Source organism: Salvelinus alpinus, chromosome 7 (genome assembly GCF_045679555.1).
Source record: "Salvelinus alpinus chromosome 7, SLU_Salpinus.1, whole genome shotgun sequence".
NCBI lineage: Eukaryota > Metazoa > Chordata > Actinopteri > Salmoniformes > Salmonidae > Salvelinus > Salvelinus alpinus.
Genome location: NC_092092.1, coordinates 10196392 through 10213919, shown reverse-complemented (window position 1 = coordinate 10213919; position 17528 = coordinate 10196392). Strand labels below are relative to the sequence as shown.

Genomic DNA, 17528 nt, shown 5'->3' with positions numbered 1-17528 from the left:
CTGGCTTGCTTCTGAAGCTAAGCAGGGTTGGTCCTGGTCAGTCCCCTGGATGGGAGACCAGGTGCTGCTGGAAGTGGTGTTGGAGGGCCAGTAGGAGGCACTCTTTCCTCTGGTCTAAACAAAGATCCCAATGCCCCAGGGCAGTGATTGGGGACACTGCTCTGTGTAGGGTGCCGTCTTTCGGATGGGACGTTAAACGGGTGTCTTGACTCTCTGAGGTCATTAAAGATCCCATGGCACTTATCGTAAGAGTAGGGGTGTTAACCCCGGTGTCCTGGCTAAATTCCCAATCTGGCCCTCAACCATCACGGTCACCTAATAATCCCCAGTTTACAATTGGCTTATTCATCCCCCTCCTCTCCCCTGTAACTATTCCCCAGGTCGTTGCTGCAAATGAGAACGTGTTCTCAGTCAACTTACCTGGTAAAATAACGGTAAAAAAAAAAAAAAAAAAAAAAACTGTATCTTTGTCAAATAAGCACCAATCGGGGTCAAACAAAGCTATCTAGATAGCCAATGAGCTGGGCTTTACGTCAATGTTGGGAAACCCTGTGTCTGTCGCAAAATGTAGCTGCTAATCTTGTGCGACAGCATGCCTTTGACTAAGAATATGGAGAGATATGAAGTTATGAAAACTGGGTGTTTTGCAAATGTTGAACTTATAATATGGCTACTAATACAGTAAAAGCTAAATCAAAGTCCAAGTATACAGATTTGACGATATTCTTGCAGAAAAATGTGAATGTCTAAATCACGATTTGCCCAAATGTACCTTTGCACATACACTGCTGCCATCGTGTGGACTAGAAGTCTACCGATTATGATTTTTCAACACCGATACCGATTATTGGAGGACAAAAAATCCGATACCGATTAATCGGACGATTTAAAAAAATTAAAAAGTATTTATATATATATCATACACACACACACATTTTTGTAATAATGACAATTGCAACAATACTGAATGAACAATGAACACTTTTATTTTAACTTAATATAATACATAAATAAAATCAATTTAGTTTCAAATAACATGAGAACATATGTTAAAACGAACCACCAGCTTTCATGGGTCTTCAATATTCCCAGTTAAGAAGTTTTAGGTTCTCTCTCTAAACCATATACCTTTGACTAATCCGGAAACTATCACCTCAAACAAAACATTTATTCCGTTCCGTATTTTATCTAACGGGTGGCATCCATGAGTCTAAATATTCCTGTTACATTGCACAACCTTCAATGTTATGTCATAATTACGTAAAATTCTGGCAAATTAGTTTGCAAAGAGCCAGGCGGCCCAAACTGTTGCATATACCCTGACTCTGCGTGCAATGAACGCAAGAGAAATGACACAATTTCACCTGGTTAATATTGCCTGCTAACCTGGATTTCTTTTAGCTAAATATGCAGGTTTAAAAATATATACTTGTGTATTGATTTTAAGAAAGGCATTGATGTTTATGGTTAAGTACACATTGGAGCAATGACAGTCATTGATTGATTGTTTTTTATAAGATAAGTTTAATGCTAGCTAGCAACTTACCTTAGCTTACTGCATTCGCGTAACAGGCAGGCTCCTCGTGGAGTGCAATGTAATCAGGTGTTAGAGCATTGGACTAGTTAACTGTAAGGTTGCAAGATTGGATCCCCCGAGCTGACAAGGTTAAAAATCTGTCGTTCTGAGACAGAACGAGGCAGAACGTTCCTAGGCCGTCATTGAAAATAAGAATGTGTTCTTAACTGACTTGCCTAGTTAAATAAAGATTAAATAAAGGTGTAAAAACAAACAACAACAAAAAATCGGCGCCCAAAAATACCGATTTCCGATTGTTATGAAAACTTGAAAACGGCCCTAATTAATCGGCCATTCCGATTAATCGGTCGACCTCTAGTGTGGACACCATCTGAATTACAACCAGAGTGATGGCTAGATTTGGGGCCTTTCTGTTACATTTCAAAGATGGTGGTAGGGGGAAAAAACTGTTGTTTTTTTCTTTGTATTTTCTTCTACCAGATTTATTGTGTTATATTCTCCTACATTCAATTCAAATTTCCACAAACTTCAAAGTGTTTCCTTTCAAATGGTACCAAGAATATGCATACCCTTGCTTCAGGGCCTGAGCTACAGGCAGTTAGATTTGGGTATGTCCTTTTTAGGCGAAAATTTAAAAAAAGGGGGCTATCCCTAAAAATGTATTAAAAGGGTAGCTTTAGTGTAGTGTCACTTCTTTCAGTGTGAAGTACAGTATATGATACACTACATTACCAAAAGTATGTGGACATCTGCTCGTCGAACATCTCATTCCAAAATCATGGGCATTAATATGGAGTTGGTCCCCCTTCTGCTGCTATAACGGCCTCCATTCTGGGAAGGCTGTCGACTAGATGTTGGAACATTGCTGCGAGGACTTGCTTCAAATCAGCCATAAGAGTATTAGTGAGGTCGGGCACTGATGTTGGGCAGGCCAGTCAAGTTATTCCACACCAATCTCGACAAACCATTTCTGTATGGACCTCGCAAACTGTTGCCTCAAAGTTGGAAGCACAGAATCATCTAGAATGTCATTGTATGCTGTTAAGATTTCCCTTCCACTAGAACTAAGGGGCCTAGCCCGGACCATGAAAAACAGCCCCAGACCGTTATTCCTCCTCCACCAAACTTTACAGTTGGCACTATGCATTGGGGCAGGTAGCGTTTTCCTGGCATCCGCCAAACCCAGATTCATCCGTCGGACTGCCAGATAGTGAAGTGTGATTCATCACTACAGAGAACGTGTTTCCACTGCTCCAGAGTCCAAAGCAGTGGGTTTTACATGACTCCAGCTGACACTTGGTATTGCGCATGGTGATCTTAGGCTTGTGTGCGGCTGCTCGGCCATGGAAACCCATTTCATGAAGTTCCCGACTAACAGTTTGTGCTGATGTTGCTTCCAGAGGCAGTTTGGAACTCAGTAGTGAGTGTTGTATTGCAACCGAGGACAGACAATGTTTACACGCTACGCAATTCAGCATTCGGCGGTCCCGTTCTGTGAGCTTGTGTGGCCTACCACTTCGCGGCTGAGCCGTTGTTGCTCCTAGACGTTTCCACTTCCCAATAACAGCACTTACAGTTGACAGGGGCAGCTCTAGCAGGGCACACATTTGACAAACTGACTTGTTGGAAAGGTGGCCTCCTATGACGGTGCCACGTTGAAAGTCACTGAGCTCTTCATTAAGGCCATTCTACTGCCAATGTTTGTCTATGGAGATTGCATGGCAATGTGCTCAATTTTATACAGTACACCTGTCAGCAACGAGTGTGGCTGAAATAGCTGAATCCACTAATTTGAATGAGTAGCTTTCCCAACACAGTCGGACAGAGATGGAACGGGCACAAATTATATAGAAATCTTAAAATGAAGATATGATACAGTATAAAATGTAATAGCCTGTTTGTGTTACATTTAGTGCAGGTGGATAACTAACTCCCAGACAGTGTGTGTGGTGGTATACTGTATATCTGACCTGAGCGGAGGTGTTCTCCAGTTTGGTTAATCCGTTCTCCAGGCGCTCCATCTTGGACAGCAGCTCGCTCCTCTTGACGGCCAGGAGGTTCTGGTAGAGTTTGATCTGCTCCAGGAAGGTCTTCGGCGTGGTGTAGTTGTAGCGACGGTCTGACAGCAGGTAGGACTTGGACATCTCATTCACTGTCTTATGGACGAAGGCCATGAACTGGCTCAGAGAGTCCTTCACCTCGGGCTGGGGGGAGAGAGAAAATCAGACACACAGGAATACAGTAAAAGCTAAATGAGGGGTCTACATGAGGCAACTCAGGGAAGGGGCTAGGGATTGTTTTGGAACGGGGTCGAGGGGTGTAACGTGTCTTCCTCACCATGATGCCGTCTGTCTCGGAGAGGAAGCGAGCACTGACAGACACCAACGCCTCCTCTGGCCACTCGTGGAACCAGTCGATGGAGGTGCAGTTGACCACGGCAGGGAACTTCCTGGCTCGCACCCTCAGAGTGGATCCCACCGGAGAGAAACACAGAATCACCTACAGGACGACACACATGCGCACACACACTTTACCCAGCTAGCATATTTGGTTCCATGGAAGTTGTGGGAATGTATGTTTTTGGTTTCACATTGGTTGTGGCAACGAAGCCATACGTTTCCTGACCAGTAAAACTAAACGTTTTTTAAATGTTCTGAGAACAGAAGTGAAAATGTAGCCTGTTCTGGGAATGTTAATTTTTTGGTTGTAGGGAGGTTCTGAGAACGTTTTACTCTGGTTCCCTGAAAGTTTGCCTGGGAGGTTTTATTAACGCTCTGAGAACGGAAATGATTTGAAGGTAATTAAATAACATTGTGCGAACATTCTCAAAATGTTGTGAAAGTTATGGTTATTATTGAACGTTTTCTTAACACTCTAAGAATGGAATCTAAAGGTTATTTGGAGGTTTTTAACTAACTTCCTTAAACCTTTCACTTAATGTTTCAATAAGACTTTTAATACCTCATCACTATCCCTAACTATTTTGGGGAAACGTTTTTGAACTCCAAACACAGATAGGACACATGGAAATGTATTTGCTCATGCATTAATCATGCATTTTTTATTGTGACACGGCATCAGTGAAAATCCAAAATTCTATGATCTTCTGTTATCTATCCATGGATCTAGTGAAATCTAATTTTATTAGTCACATACACATATTTAGCAGATGTTATTGTGAGTGTAGCGAAATACTTGTGTTCCTAGCTCCAACAGTGCAGTAGGATCTAACAATTCACAACAATACACACAAATCTAAAAGTAAAATAATGGAATTAAGAAATATATAAATAATAGGATGAGCAATGTCTGAGTGGCATTGACTAAAATGCAGTAGAATACAGTATATACATATCAAATTTGTAAAACAGTATGTAAACATTATTAAAGTGATTAGTGTTCCATTTAAAGTGACCAGTGATTCCATGTTTATGTACATAGGGCAGCAGCCTCTAACATGCAGGGTTGAGTAACCGGGTGGTAGCCGGCTAGTGACAGTGACTTAAGTTCAGGGCAGGGTACTGGGTGGAGGCCAGCTAGTGATGGCTATTTAACAGTCTGATGGGCTTGAGATAGAAGCTGTTTTTCAGTTTTGGTCCCAGCTTTGATGCACCGGTACTGACCTCCCCTTCTGGATGGTAGCGGGGTGAACAGGCAGTGACTCAGGTGGTTGATGTCCTTGATGACCTTTTTGGCCTTCCTGTGACGGGTGCTGTACAGTAGGTGTCCTGGAGGGCAGGCAGTGTGCCCCCGGCGCACCAGTAGGGCTGTGGCAGTCACGAAATTTTGTCAGCCGGTGATTGTCAAGCAAATAATTGTCGGTCTCACTGTAATTCACCATTAATTAACATAAACTAATATAGCATCTCTTTGCTTCCACACATCCACTGATGATGACCTTTGGAACAACTACATTTTAAAAAGTCTAATAAATCCATGTAATATAGCCTTCACCTTCACAATAAATCCATTATTTATTTTAGACAGGTCGAAAGAAGCATGATATGAAGAAAATGTAGTCTATTTCAGAAGAACAGAATAGCATACTCTTTGAGTTGTCCTTATGTTACGTCCTCATCTAGCTATGCCAAATGGCTGTGGGCTACACTAGTTCATTTAGCAGACAAGATTTGCTTAGAATTCCATTATTATTTTATAGTTAAATGCCTCCTGGACCGTATACAGTGTTCCCCGCCGAGTTCCTTGAATTCCTATCGCACCTTGTAGTCATTGCATGTAATATAAAAAAGCAATATTCACATGGAGAAGTCCACAGACCCATTCCAAAAGGCTATCGGAGCCATCATCGACTCAGTGGGTTTTGTCTAACATGTCTCCAGACCTACGCATTGCCACAATCATACCCTGGATCTAGTTTTGTCCCGTGGAATAGATATTGTGGATCTTTATAAAAATCCTCGTTATCCTGGACCATCGGACCACCATATTATTACGTTTGCAAGTCTTTACTGAAGACTCATTTCTTCAGTAGGTCCTATGATTGCGTGTAGTCTGGCCCAGGGGTGCGAAGGTGAATGACAAGGCACTGGTGTGACAAACCACCCTTGCTGTCTCTCCCTGGCCGGCTCCCCTCTCTCCACTGGGATTCTCTGCCCCTAACCCTATTACAGGAGCTGAGTCACTGGCTTGCTGGTGCTCTCCTGTTCTGTCCCTAGGAGGGGTGCATCACGTCATACAAGGCTTTTTTTCTCTCAATATACTTAACTTCAGTGGGTTGAGTCACTGATCTTCCAGTCTGGTTTTGCGCCCCCTCGGGCTCGTGTGGTGGGGGAGATCTTCGTGGGCTATACTCCGTCTTGTCTCAGGGTAGTAAGTCACCACTATTTATGCTGCAATAGTCTACGTGCCGGGGGGCTAGGGTCAGTCTGTCCTATCTGGTGTAATTCTCCTCTCTTATCTGGTGTCCTGTGTGATCTTAAGTATGCTCCCTCTAACTCTCCCCTCCCGGAAGACCTGAGCCCTAGGACCATGCCTCAGGACTACCTGGCCTGATGACTCCTGGCTGTCCCCGTACCCAGTCTATCGTGCTGCTGCTCCAGTTTCTGCTGTTCGGCCTGCGGCTATGGAATCCTGACCTGTTCACCGAACACACTACCTTGTCCCGGACCTGCTGTTTCGACCCTCTGTCGATCGACCTCTGAATGCTTGGCATTGAAAAGCCAACTGACATTTACTTCTGAGGTGCTGACCTGTTGCACCCTCTATAACCACTGTGATTATTATTTGACACTGCTGGTCATCTATGAATGTTTGAACATCTTAAAGAATGATCTGGCCATAATGGCCATGTACTCTTATAATCTCCACCGGGCACAGCCAGAAGAGGACTGGTTACCCCTCAGGGCCTGGTTCCTCTCTAGGTTTCTTCCTAGATTCCTGATTTTCTAAAGAGTTTTTCCTAGCCACTATGCTTCTACATCTGCATTCCTTCTCTTTGGGTTTCTGTATAAACACATTGTGACATCTGCTGATGTAAAAAGGGCTTTATAAATACATTTCATTGATTGACAACCACGCTTTAACCAAGCTCTAAGAAACATATGGTTCTCAGAACGTTATATGCTAGCTGGGTGACCCCTCTGTAACGCTGCTGAACATACAGACCAAAACCCTCAACAACCCCCAATGACAAGCCAGACTGGCCACACTGAGTATCACCTTGAGCTGTTTGCGGACTCTGTCGATGAAGAACTTCCAGCAGTTTTCTCGTGAGTCTGGCAGGCCCACAGCCTTGACCTCGTTCCTCATGGCAACAATGATGTTCTCCACCTCATCGTCTTGGAACAGACCGGGGATCTCCCCCGACGCCAGCAGGTCATTGATCAGCACCAGGAACTCCTCCTCGGCCACCTGGCTGTCGGTCATCAGGAACACCGTCCCTATGTTCTTCACACCAGCCTTCATGTATTGGGCGGCCACGTCCAACTACCAGGAGACAGAGAGGGAGGAGGGTGGGGAGAAGGGAAAGGAGGGTGGGGAGAGGGGAAGGGAAAAGAGGGTGGGGAGAGGAGGAGAAGAGGGGAGAGAGGAGGGCAAGGGAGGAGCGGGGGAGATGTGTGTCAGCATCTTAACTTCTTCGGGGTAGGGGGCAGCATTTTCACTTTTGGATAAATAGCCCAATTTCAACTTCCTTCTACTCATCCCCAGAATATAAGATATGCATATTATTAGTAGATTTGGATAGAAAACACTCTGAAGTTTCTAAAACTGTTTGAATCATGTCTGTGAGCATAACAGAACTTATGTAGCAGGCAAAACCCAGAGGACAAACCATTCAGAATCTTTATTTTTTTGAGGTCACTGTCTTTTCAATGAGTTTTCATTGGGACACCAGATTTCTAAGGGACTTGTTTTCAGTTCCTACCGCTTCCACTGGACGTCACCAGTCTTTGGAAATTGGTTGAGGTTATTCCTTTGTGTAATGAAGAAGTACGGCCATCGTAAAGGAGGGTCACTTGAAGTAAATTGTTTGAGAGAGGCACATTACCAAAAAAGCTGCGTCAGTTTGTTTTCTTTTTGTATTGAACACAGATCATCCCGTCTTCAAATTGATCGATTATTAACGTTTAAAAATACCTAACGTTGTATTACAAAAGTAGTTTGAAATGTTTTGGTAAAGTTTACATGTAACTTTTGATATATTTTGTAGTGACTTTGCGCAAGTTGGAAGCTGTGTTTTTCTGGATGAAACGCGCCAAATAAATTGACATTTTGGATATATATCGACGGAATTAATCGAACAAAAGGACCATTTGTGATGTTTATGGGACATATTGGAGTGCCAACAAAATTGGCACTCCAATATTTCGTCAAAGGTAAGGCATGAATTATATTTTTATTTCTGCGTTTTGTGTCGTGCCTGCAGTGTTGAAATATGCTACTCTCTTTGTTTACTGTTGTGCAGATAATAGCATCTTATGCTTTCGCCGAAAAGCCTTTTTGAAATCTGACATGTTGGCTGGATTCACAACGAGTGTAGCTTTAATTTGGTATCTTACATGTGTTATTTAATGAAAGTTTGATTTTTATATAATTTTATTTGAATATGGCGCTCTGTATTTTCCCTGGCTATTGGCCAGAGAAAACTTTCCCTGGCTATACCCCAGAGAGGTTAACAGAGGTTAACAGGTGGCCAGAGCATAGCATCAAACCTTGAGGTCGGGGATGCCGTAGCCTTTCCTCAGGGTGATCTGGAACACCTCCAGGTTGGCGATGCTGGCAGCGAGGCGAGACAGAGACTGCTTGCCGCTGCCGCCCACCCCGACCAGCAGGGCGTTACCGCGAGGAGACTCCAGGATACGGTTGATACGGCAGATATGGGACATTGCGTCCTCAAACAGCACCTGAAGAACAAACACATATGCACGTACACACACAAACAAAGAGGGTCACAACAGGAAGGTCTAGGACTAGACTCTCCATCTCAATCAGGTTTTTAACTACTCTGGGTACTATCCAGTGATGACGCGATGCCAACACAAAGTATTTGCTTTTGTAGTGTGTCATGGTGGACTCACCAGGTTCATGACAGCATTGACTTCGTTGTAGCTGTCCAGGCCCTCCAGTAGCAGCTTGTTCAGAACCACCCAGTCTGGAATAGGGAAGTATTTGGGCTCGCCGATGCCTTGGGCAAAGTGGCAAAAGATGTTGGGCTTCTCAAAGAGGAAACCTGCATCTATTTCCTGCAGACAGAGGATAATACACACCAATATGGACAATGAGAAATCTGCTGTTAATATTGAATAACTTTATTCAACATTAGTTTAGTTATTTTTTCTCAATATCAGACAATGAGTGTTTATGTTAAGTCTTACCTCGAAGCACTTCTTGCAGATCTCTCCCTCAATCTTGGCAAACAGCACCATGTCCTTCTCCTCCACCAGCTTGTCTCCGTACACACGGTCACACTCATGAAGCCACAGTCTCACCAGCTCAGCAGGGGCCCTCACACACTCTGGCATGGAGAACAGAAGACCCTGGCAGCAGACAGGAGACACAGAGGGACGAATTGAACATCTCACACACAGGCACTAACATGATGGTGATCTCTCACCACATTTACACACACACACAGCAAGATATCTCCTTCCTCTCCTCAGTAATCCATAACAAAGTGTCTCAAACCAACTTTATGATGTATGATCAAGATGCCCATCATATAGATAGATGTAAGGGAGAAGGGTTTACCTGGAAGATGTTGGAGAGGTCTCTGAGGTTAAAGACGTAGTGGAACTTGACTGCCGTGGGAAGGAAGGAGGTGGAGATCCTCTGGTGGAACACTGGAGAAGAAAATATACACAGACAGGTAAGAACATGGAAACAGGGAAAATACTGTAGGCCTATATAATGCATTGGTTTCCCCCATCTCTGACACTAGTTCAATGTCATAAAATGAGATGGATGAGATGTTGAATTAAGTCATTACATTTTCAGTTTGACATGATGATTATCTCAGTGTTTCTAGGTAGTGTTCTTACTGATTGCAGAGGTGACCAGCGTAGGGCAGAACTTCTTGACGGCGGGGAGAAAGCCATTCATGTCCAGATGTTGGGAGAAGATGGAGTTATAGATGCTTTGGAGTGCGTCCTGGCCCGGGAAACTCACCGCAAAGACACAGAAGTGCCTCTTAGAGAGAGAGAGAGGGAGCAGGTTTACAGTATATTACCATACATAAGGCAACTATGGGATGTCTAAAAGTCTAAAACAGAACGACTAGAGAGGTTTCTTCTACTATGCTTCTTCTCCAGCCTTGTGTGTAGCGTTAGTCTGGTGAGTACCTGCAGTCGGGGGTCGATGGTGAAGCTGCCAGCTGTAGGGTTCATACAGGCCACATACTGGCAGTTATGGATGTCCTTCAGAGTCAGCTTGGCTCTGTCATACCTGGGACGGGAGGCAGGGAGAGGGGGATGAAAGGGAGGGAGAGAGGAGGAGAGAGGTAGAGAGAGTGAGGGATCAAAACAGTGATTGTTGTTATGTTGTGGTTGTGTAATGGTTGACTAGTCAATGGCTGTGATCGTACCAGTGTCCGTGGTCCATGTGCTGGCGGATGAGTGTGTGCGGAGCCACAGTGAAGTACTTGTCGACCTCAGGCATGTTCATGTCGTCTATGAAGTAGATGAGACTCTTGCTGCCGGGGGGGCCGTAGTTCCGGCCTGCCTTCTTCTCCAGGGGTTTCTCCAGTATGGCCTGCAGCATGGCCGAGGTTGTGTAGAAGTTGAAGGGGACAGACTGGACCACATAGTAATCAGTGCTGAGGCCGCGGAGCTTGTCTCCCATCAGGACTGACTTGCCACTGCCCGCGTTGCCCACCAACATCACAGGACACTTCCTCTCCATCAGTTTGTCCATGAAGTAGCGGATACGGATGGTCTCAGCCGTGTGAACTAGAGACGCCTGAGAGGAACAGGGTAAAGGTCAGCAGAATAACTCTCCAGAATCTGGTACTTAACAATCCTCTTAAGCTGACTGTCACTGAAATCGGGCACTAGAATTCCTTAAAAAAATATGTAGATGTTTACATTACTTATTTGATTGATTTCTCACTGTTTTATAAGTCAGAAGACAGCAATCCAGACTTTCCTAGGAGCATGTAAACGTCCTCTGTCAAATAAACTTGTATTTGCCTCCCTCTGGTGGTCGGCTGCATCATTACATCGATTTATATCACTTCACTGCAACATTACATCAAAAGGGCAGTCCTTAGAAAAACATTTATCCAGCTTGGCTGCTTCATGCCACAGACATGGCAAAGCAATCGGCATTATGATAACGAATGCGATCTACACACTTTCTAAAACCTAAAATAAGTAAATAAGTAATTGTGTGTGGAAGTCAAATATTTGCATTTACGTCAGAGGCAGACACATTGCATTTGCCCAGAATAACAAAATCAAGCCCTTTACATAGTCCTTCTCCCCTTGTCTGTAGGCGGTACACATGCTGTTTAAATGGCCCAAATGTTAGACGTTCACAAATGTAACAAATTCTGACGAAAGTATGAAAAGGCTTTTTCATTCACTTTTTTTATTTTTATTATAACCCCTCTCCTGTGAAGTCGCGACTTGCGACATATGCCTAGTTTCCTGAAACGGGTCACATATCATCATATTTGTATATGTTTTATTATACTTTTATTGTGTACTAGATCATATGGGTTGAAGTGTTTTTTTTGTCAGACATAAATAAACTATTCCAGGTGAAAGCCAAAGGTCATAGCTTTCTAGGGGTGGGGGACACACACTACTACATTAATAAAATATTGCCCTCTTGCTAGATTGATGACTAAAGCCATAGCGAAACAACGCAAAATGCCTGTCAGCTCAATTAACTCTCCAAAATCTCAATTTATTTGAGAGAAACGTCTTACTACAACACTGTTGCAGAACACCTAACAAAGACAAACTACAATGTCCTAGAAGCTAAGAGTTAGTCCACCGTGTCATTCATTAATTGGGTGAGTTGCTAGGCAGACAGACAGGACTCTGACCTGCAGTGGGAGGTCTGGATCCAGCTGGAACTTGGGGACTAACTCCGTCCAGGGCTGGAACTTCTTGGAGTCTCTGTCGATGTAGTAGTCAAACACAGTCCCCGCAGATGGGAACTTGATGGTCTTGAACTCATTCACCCACCACTTACTGAACTCCACACGGTAGTCTGTCAGCTACCAACCAAACACACACAGACAGAGAGAAGTTAGGTTAGTCTGAACTCAGCAGAATCTGACTGTCACTTTCCTTCACTTGTTCATGCATTTCGCAAAGTGAAAATATTACCCTGGCTGCCTCTGAAATTGCATGTTATTCCCTATATAGTGCACTACTTTTGACCAGGGCCCTAGAGGGGTGCAGTGACCCCCTTTGGACTCAAGGTGGCACAGCACCCCTCTTACAGTATTTGGGGAGAACCCTGCACCCCTTGAGGATGAACGTAGTCCTGAGTGGGTAGCTACCTGGTCCTGGAACATGGCCCCTCCGAAGGCCCAGATGCAGGCGAACACAAAGTAGAGCTCATAGAGTTCTTTGTTGGAGTCGGGCGGGGTGTTCTCAGGCACCAGTAGAAACTCCATGAAGTGGAGCAGGGTTTGGACCAGTGTGACCTCTGGGATAGGAGTGATTTTCTTGAAGCCGAACTTGAGCTTCTCCAGACAGGTAGGCAAGTACTTGTCAAACAGGATGAACAGGTTGGCTTTCTCCGACTGGACCTCTCGCTTCTCGATCCAGCTGGTCACCACCCTGAAGGAACACACAAACAGACAGGACACACGGTCACTCAGGTCAATAAATATGTGTTGCAGGTTTAGGGTGAATTCCACAAATTCATGGATTCTAATTCAATTGTCTCTCCCTGTAAATTCCATTTAATTCAACTCAAATTCCAGGTCACACTTTGAATTCAGAGATAATTCAATTCCTCTGAATTCCAATGTTAGGTAAATTCCAATAATTAAATTCCCAATTAAATATTATCCCCAACAATTTCACAAATTCCAATTAGAATTCAATTCCCTCAGGCTTTTAGGCTGATCATGTCACTGTTCATTCAGCATAGCTATACTGGAACTATAGAAATACAAATTGCAGTCCATTTCTTATACTAAATGCATTAATTCCATCAACTGGAAAATGTACATATTGAATTCCAATTCAAATCAATTCCAAATATTATTATTTTTACAATTCCAATTAAAACAGTCTAATTCCAATTCTATAACTTGAAGATTGTTGAAATTCTAATTGAATTCAACATAAATTCTCCACTTCATGAGTGAATTCAAGAATTGAATTGGAATTTCAAATGAAATTGTAATTGACACCAACCCTAACGTGTTATATAATGACAATATGACTTAAGGACTGCATCCCAAATGGCACCCTATTCCCCATGTAGTGAACTACTTTTAACCAGAGCCCTATTGTCCCTGTTCAAAAGTAGTGCACTATATAGGGAATAGGGTGTCATATGGGACACCACCGAGGTGTTCGTTTTAATGTACACTACATGACCAAAAGTATGTGGACACCTGTTCGTCGAACATCTCATTCCAAAATCACGGGCATTAATATGGAGTTGGTCCCCCTTTTGCTGCTATAACAGTCTCCACTCTTCTGGGAAGGCTTTCCACTAGATGTTGGAACATTGCAGCCGAGACTTACATTCAGCCACAAGAGCATTAGTGAGGTCAGGCACTGATGTTGGGCGATTAGGCCTGGCTCGCAGTCGGCGTTCCAATTCATCTCAAAGGTGGTCAATGGGGTTGAGGTCAGGGCTCTGTACAGACCAGTCAAGTTCTTCCACACCAATCTCGACAAACCATTTCTGTATGGACCTGTCTTTGTGCACGGGAGTATTGTCATGCTGAAACAGGAAAGGACCTTCCTCAAACTGTAGCCAAAGTTGGAAGCACAGAATTGTCTAGAATGTCATTGTATGCTGTAGCATTAAGATTCCCCTTTACTGGAACTAAGGGGCCTAGCCATGAAAATCAGCCACAGATCATTATTCCTCCTCCACCAAACTTTACAGTGGGCACTATGCATTCGGGTAGGTAGTGTTCTCCTGGCATCCCCCAAACCGAAATTCGTCCGTCGCACTGCCAGATGGTGAAGCATGATTCATCACTCCAGAGAACGCATTTCCACTGCACCTGAGTCCAATGACGGTGAGCTTTACACCACTCCAGCCGACGCTTGGCATTGCGCATGGTAATCTTAGGCTGGTGTGTGGCTGCTCAGCCATGAAGCTCCCGACAAACAGTTCTTGTGCTGAAATGGCTTTCAGAGTCAGTTTGGAACTCGGTAATGAGTGTTGCAACCAAGGACAGATGATTTTAGAGGTGCTAAGCACTTCAGCATTCCGCGGTCCCGTTCTGTGAGCTTGTGTGGCCTACCACTTCACGGCTGAGCCATTGTTGCTCCTAGACGTTTCCACTTCACAATAACAGCACTTACAGTTGACCGGGGTAGCTCTAGAAGGGCAGAAATTTGATGAACTGACTTGTTGGAAAGGTGGCATCCTATGACGTTGCCACATTGAAAGTCACTGAGCTCTTCAGTACGAGCAATTCCACTGCCAATGTTTGTCTATGGAGATGAATTGACTGTGTGCTCGATTTTATACACCTGTCAGGAACGGGTATGGCTGAAATAGCCAAATCCACTAATTTGAAGGGGTGTCCACATACTTTTGTATATATAGTGTATGTGTAGGGAGGTACTGACGGGCTCCATCCCAGGTCAGCAGAGTTGATGAAGAGGATTCCAGCCCGGGACACGGTGGCTGGAGTGGCCGTCCGCAGGTCCTTAATCTCAAACACCAGACGCATGGTGGAGTTAAGAGGGATGCGTTCGTTACTGGCCAGAGTCAACACCTACACAGACACACACACGGGGTTAGGACCATACAAACACACACACACAAGCTGTCTCTGTCTCACCTCGCTGCCAAAATCCCCAACCTGGAGGTGTTCCAGATCACCCTGAGGTCAAGGTACACACACACAAACACACACAGACCTTGTTGTCGTCCATGACCGTATTGAGGGATTCGATCCACATAGGGTCGATGTCTCCGTCCAGTACGATCCACTTGGGCCCGTCATGGCTGATGAGGGCCAAATCTCTCATCACACAGGAGAAAAGACCTGCAACCAGCGTGGCACACAACATTACACAACAACCAGACAGACTCCAAAATAGGCTTGTCACGATATCAACATTTTACAAATGATATGATACCACGCCAAGTATCACGATACCACGTAGTATCACGATACTACGGTGGAAAGAAATCAGTGGCCTAGCATCCTGTTCTCCCCGTCCCCCGACACTTGTTCACGTTTTATAAACGTTCTCCAAAAACTTCTCACTGAAACGTACACTTCTACTCAATACAACACATTGAATTTAACGTCACACTGTTCAGTGTATAATAGAATACTGTATAGAATGGCTGATTGCTCAGAAAGGCAAAGACCTAGCTGTGAATTGGCTGGAGGAATGGGAAGAAGGAATAAACAGTACATCAGTGGAGGCTGCTGAAGGGAGGACGGCTCATAATAATGGCTTGAACGGCACAAATGGAATGGCCTCAAACACCTAGAAACCGTGTATGATACCATTCCACTGATTCTGCTCCAGACATTACCACGAGCCCGTCCTCCCCAATTAAGGTCTGTGTATGTGTGTTTGTGTGTGTCTGCCACCAACCTCCTGTGAGATACATGCATAATGATCTGCATGTCATTGTGTCAGTAAGGGGAAAACACTGCATGAAACCTTGTTTACTCTTCAGTTAACAGAGACACACACACTCTCTCTGTCTCCCTCACTCTCGTAAAAACACACAGCACACACTACACACTGCTCCCAACTTTTAATATGTTAGGCACCAAACAGAATTTAAGGTGCACCAGAAAGAAATAGATTTTTTATATAGTTTAGGCTTCCATTAGGCCTATGTGAATCCTACCTTTTGAAGCACATCTCATGAGTATCAGACCCTTTTCCTTTCTTCCTGTGCTAATCAAATTTACCTAAACCTACTGTCAAGTTACAAGGGTGTTAGCTAGCTAGCTAACATGACTGAACAACGTTTTTGTTACCAAACCAATAATTAGCGACCCAGGATTCGTTTAAAACGCCCCGCGACATGGTTTGTGAAATTATACAAAATGTGTACGAATCCCGATAGAAGAAAAAAAAGGCATATCTGGTAATATGGGTCACATTGAACCGTTTAGGCTAGAGACAAAACCTCTGGTAATATGGGTCACATTGAACCGTTTAGGCTAGAGACAAGACCTCTGGTAATGTGGGTCACATTGAACCGTTTAGGCTAGAGACAAAACCTCTGGTAATATGGGTCACATTGAACCGTTTGGGCTAGAGACAAGACCTCTAGTAATATGGGTCACATTGAACCGTTTAGGCTAAAGACAAGACCTCTAGTAATATGGGTCACATTGAACCGTTTAGGCTAGAGACAAAACCTCTGGTAATATGGGTCACATTGAACCGTTTGGGCTAGAGACAAGACCTCTAGTAATATGGGTCACATTGAACCGTTTGGGCTAGAGACAAGACCTCTAGTAATATGGGTCACATTGAACCGTTTAGGCTAGAGACAAAACCTCTGGTAATATGGGTCACATTGAACCGTTTAGGCTAGAGACAAAACCTCTGGTAATATGGGTCACATTGAACCGTTTAGGCTAGAGACAAGCCGTTTTCTTTGCTGTAAAGCTGCAAGCATGCCTGTTGCGAAGCAGTGCTCCATTTTCCCTCTCTGACACTCAGAGGCTACATGACACTGAACTTGCAAAGTCTACTCAGACTGGTCTGTGCTATTGGTTATAACAGGCGATAAAATGATACAATGTATCAACAATGCTCACTTTGCACGCTGCTCCAATGTAACACACGTACAAATCTAACAACAGAAGACTCATCAGGGTCTGGATCCCGGCTCGCCATCATGGCTAAATTATATTTTTTTAAACTGACAGAGGAATAGACGCACGTGAAGAGAGGATGGAGAGAAGCAGGTAAGTGAGGGCTGGTAGGGGATGTGAAGAGAGGATGGAGAGAAGCAGGTAAGTGAGGGCTGGTAGGGGATGTGAAGAGAGGATGGAGAGAAGCAGGTAAGTGAGGGCTGGTAGGGGATGTGAAGAGCGGATGGAGAGAAGCAGGTGAGTGAGGGCTGGTAGGGGATGTGAAGAGCGGATGGAGAGAAGCAGGTGAGTGCGGGCTGGTAGGGGATGTGAAGAGCAGATGGAGAGAAGCAGGTGAGTGAGGGCTGGTAGGGGATGTGAAGAGCGGATGGAGAGAGGCAGGTGGGTGAGGGCTGGTAGGAGATGTGAAGAGCGGATGGAGAGAGGCAGGTGGGTGAGGGCTGGTAGGAGATGTGAAGAGCGGATGGAGAGAAGCAGGTGAGTGAGGGCTGGTAGAGGATGAGGCTGGTTGATTATAGCTGC

General features: G+C 44.4%; 1 protein-coding gene across 1 annotated transcript in view; it reads right to left on the bottom strand.

Annotated features, from left to right (window-relative positions):
• The window catches only part of LOC139580409 (dynein axonemal heavy chain 17-like), a 96774-nt gene that overhangs the window by 52714 nt on the left and 26532 nt on the right, over window positions 1-17528 (bottom strand). Inside the window, exons 41-54 of the mRNA XM_071409056.1 lie at window positions 15070-15197; window positions 14776-14924; window positions 12507-12789; window positions 12045-12218; window positions 10578-10951; window positions 10336-10438; window positions 10036-10183; window positions 9746-9837; window positions 9373-9534; window positions 9076-9240; window positions 8710-8901; window positions 7217-7483; window positions 3875-4036; window positions 3508-3741 (exon numbers count right to left, since the gene is read on the bottom strand). Of these exons, the coding sequence (XP_071265157.1) occupies window positions 3508-3741; window positions 3875-4036; window positions 7217-7483; window positions 8710-8901; window positions 9076-9240; window positions 9373-9534; window positions 9746-9837; window positions 10036-10183; window positions 10336-10438; window positions 10578-10951; window positions 12045-12218; window positions 12507-12789; window positions 14776-14924; window positions 15070-15197 (2633 nt within the window). The remainder of the gene's footprint in view (window positions 1-3507; window positions 3742-3874; window positions 4037-7216; window positions 7484-8709; window positions 8902-9075; window positions 9241-9372; window positions 9535-9745; window positions 9838-10035; window positions 10184-10335; window positions 10439-10577; window positions 10952-12044; window positions 12219-12506; window positions 12790-14775; window positions 14925-15069; window positions 15198-17528) is intronic.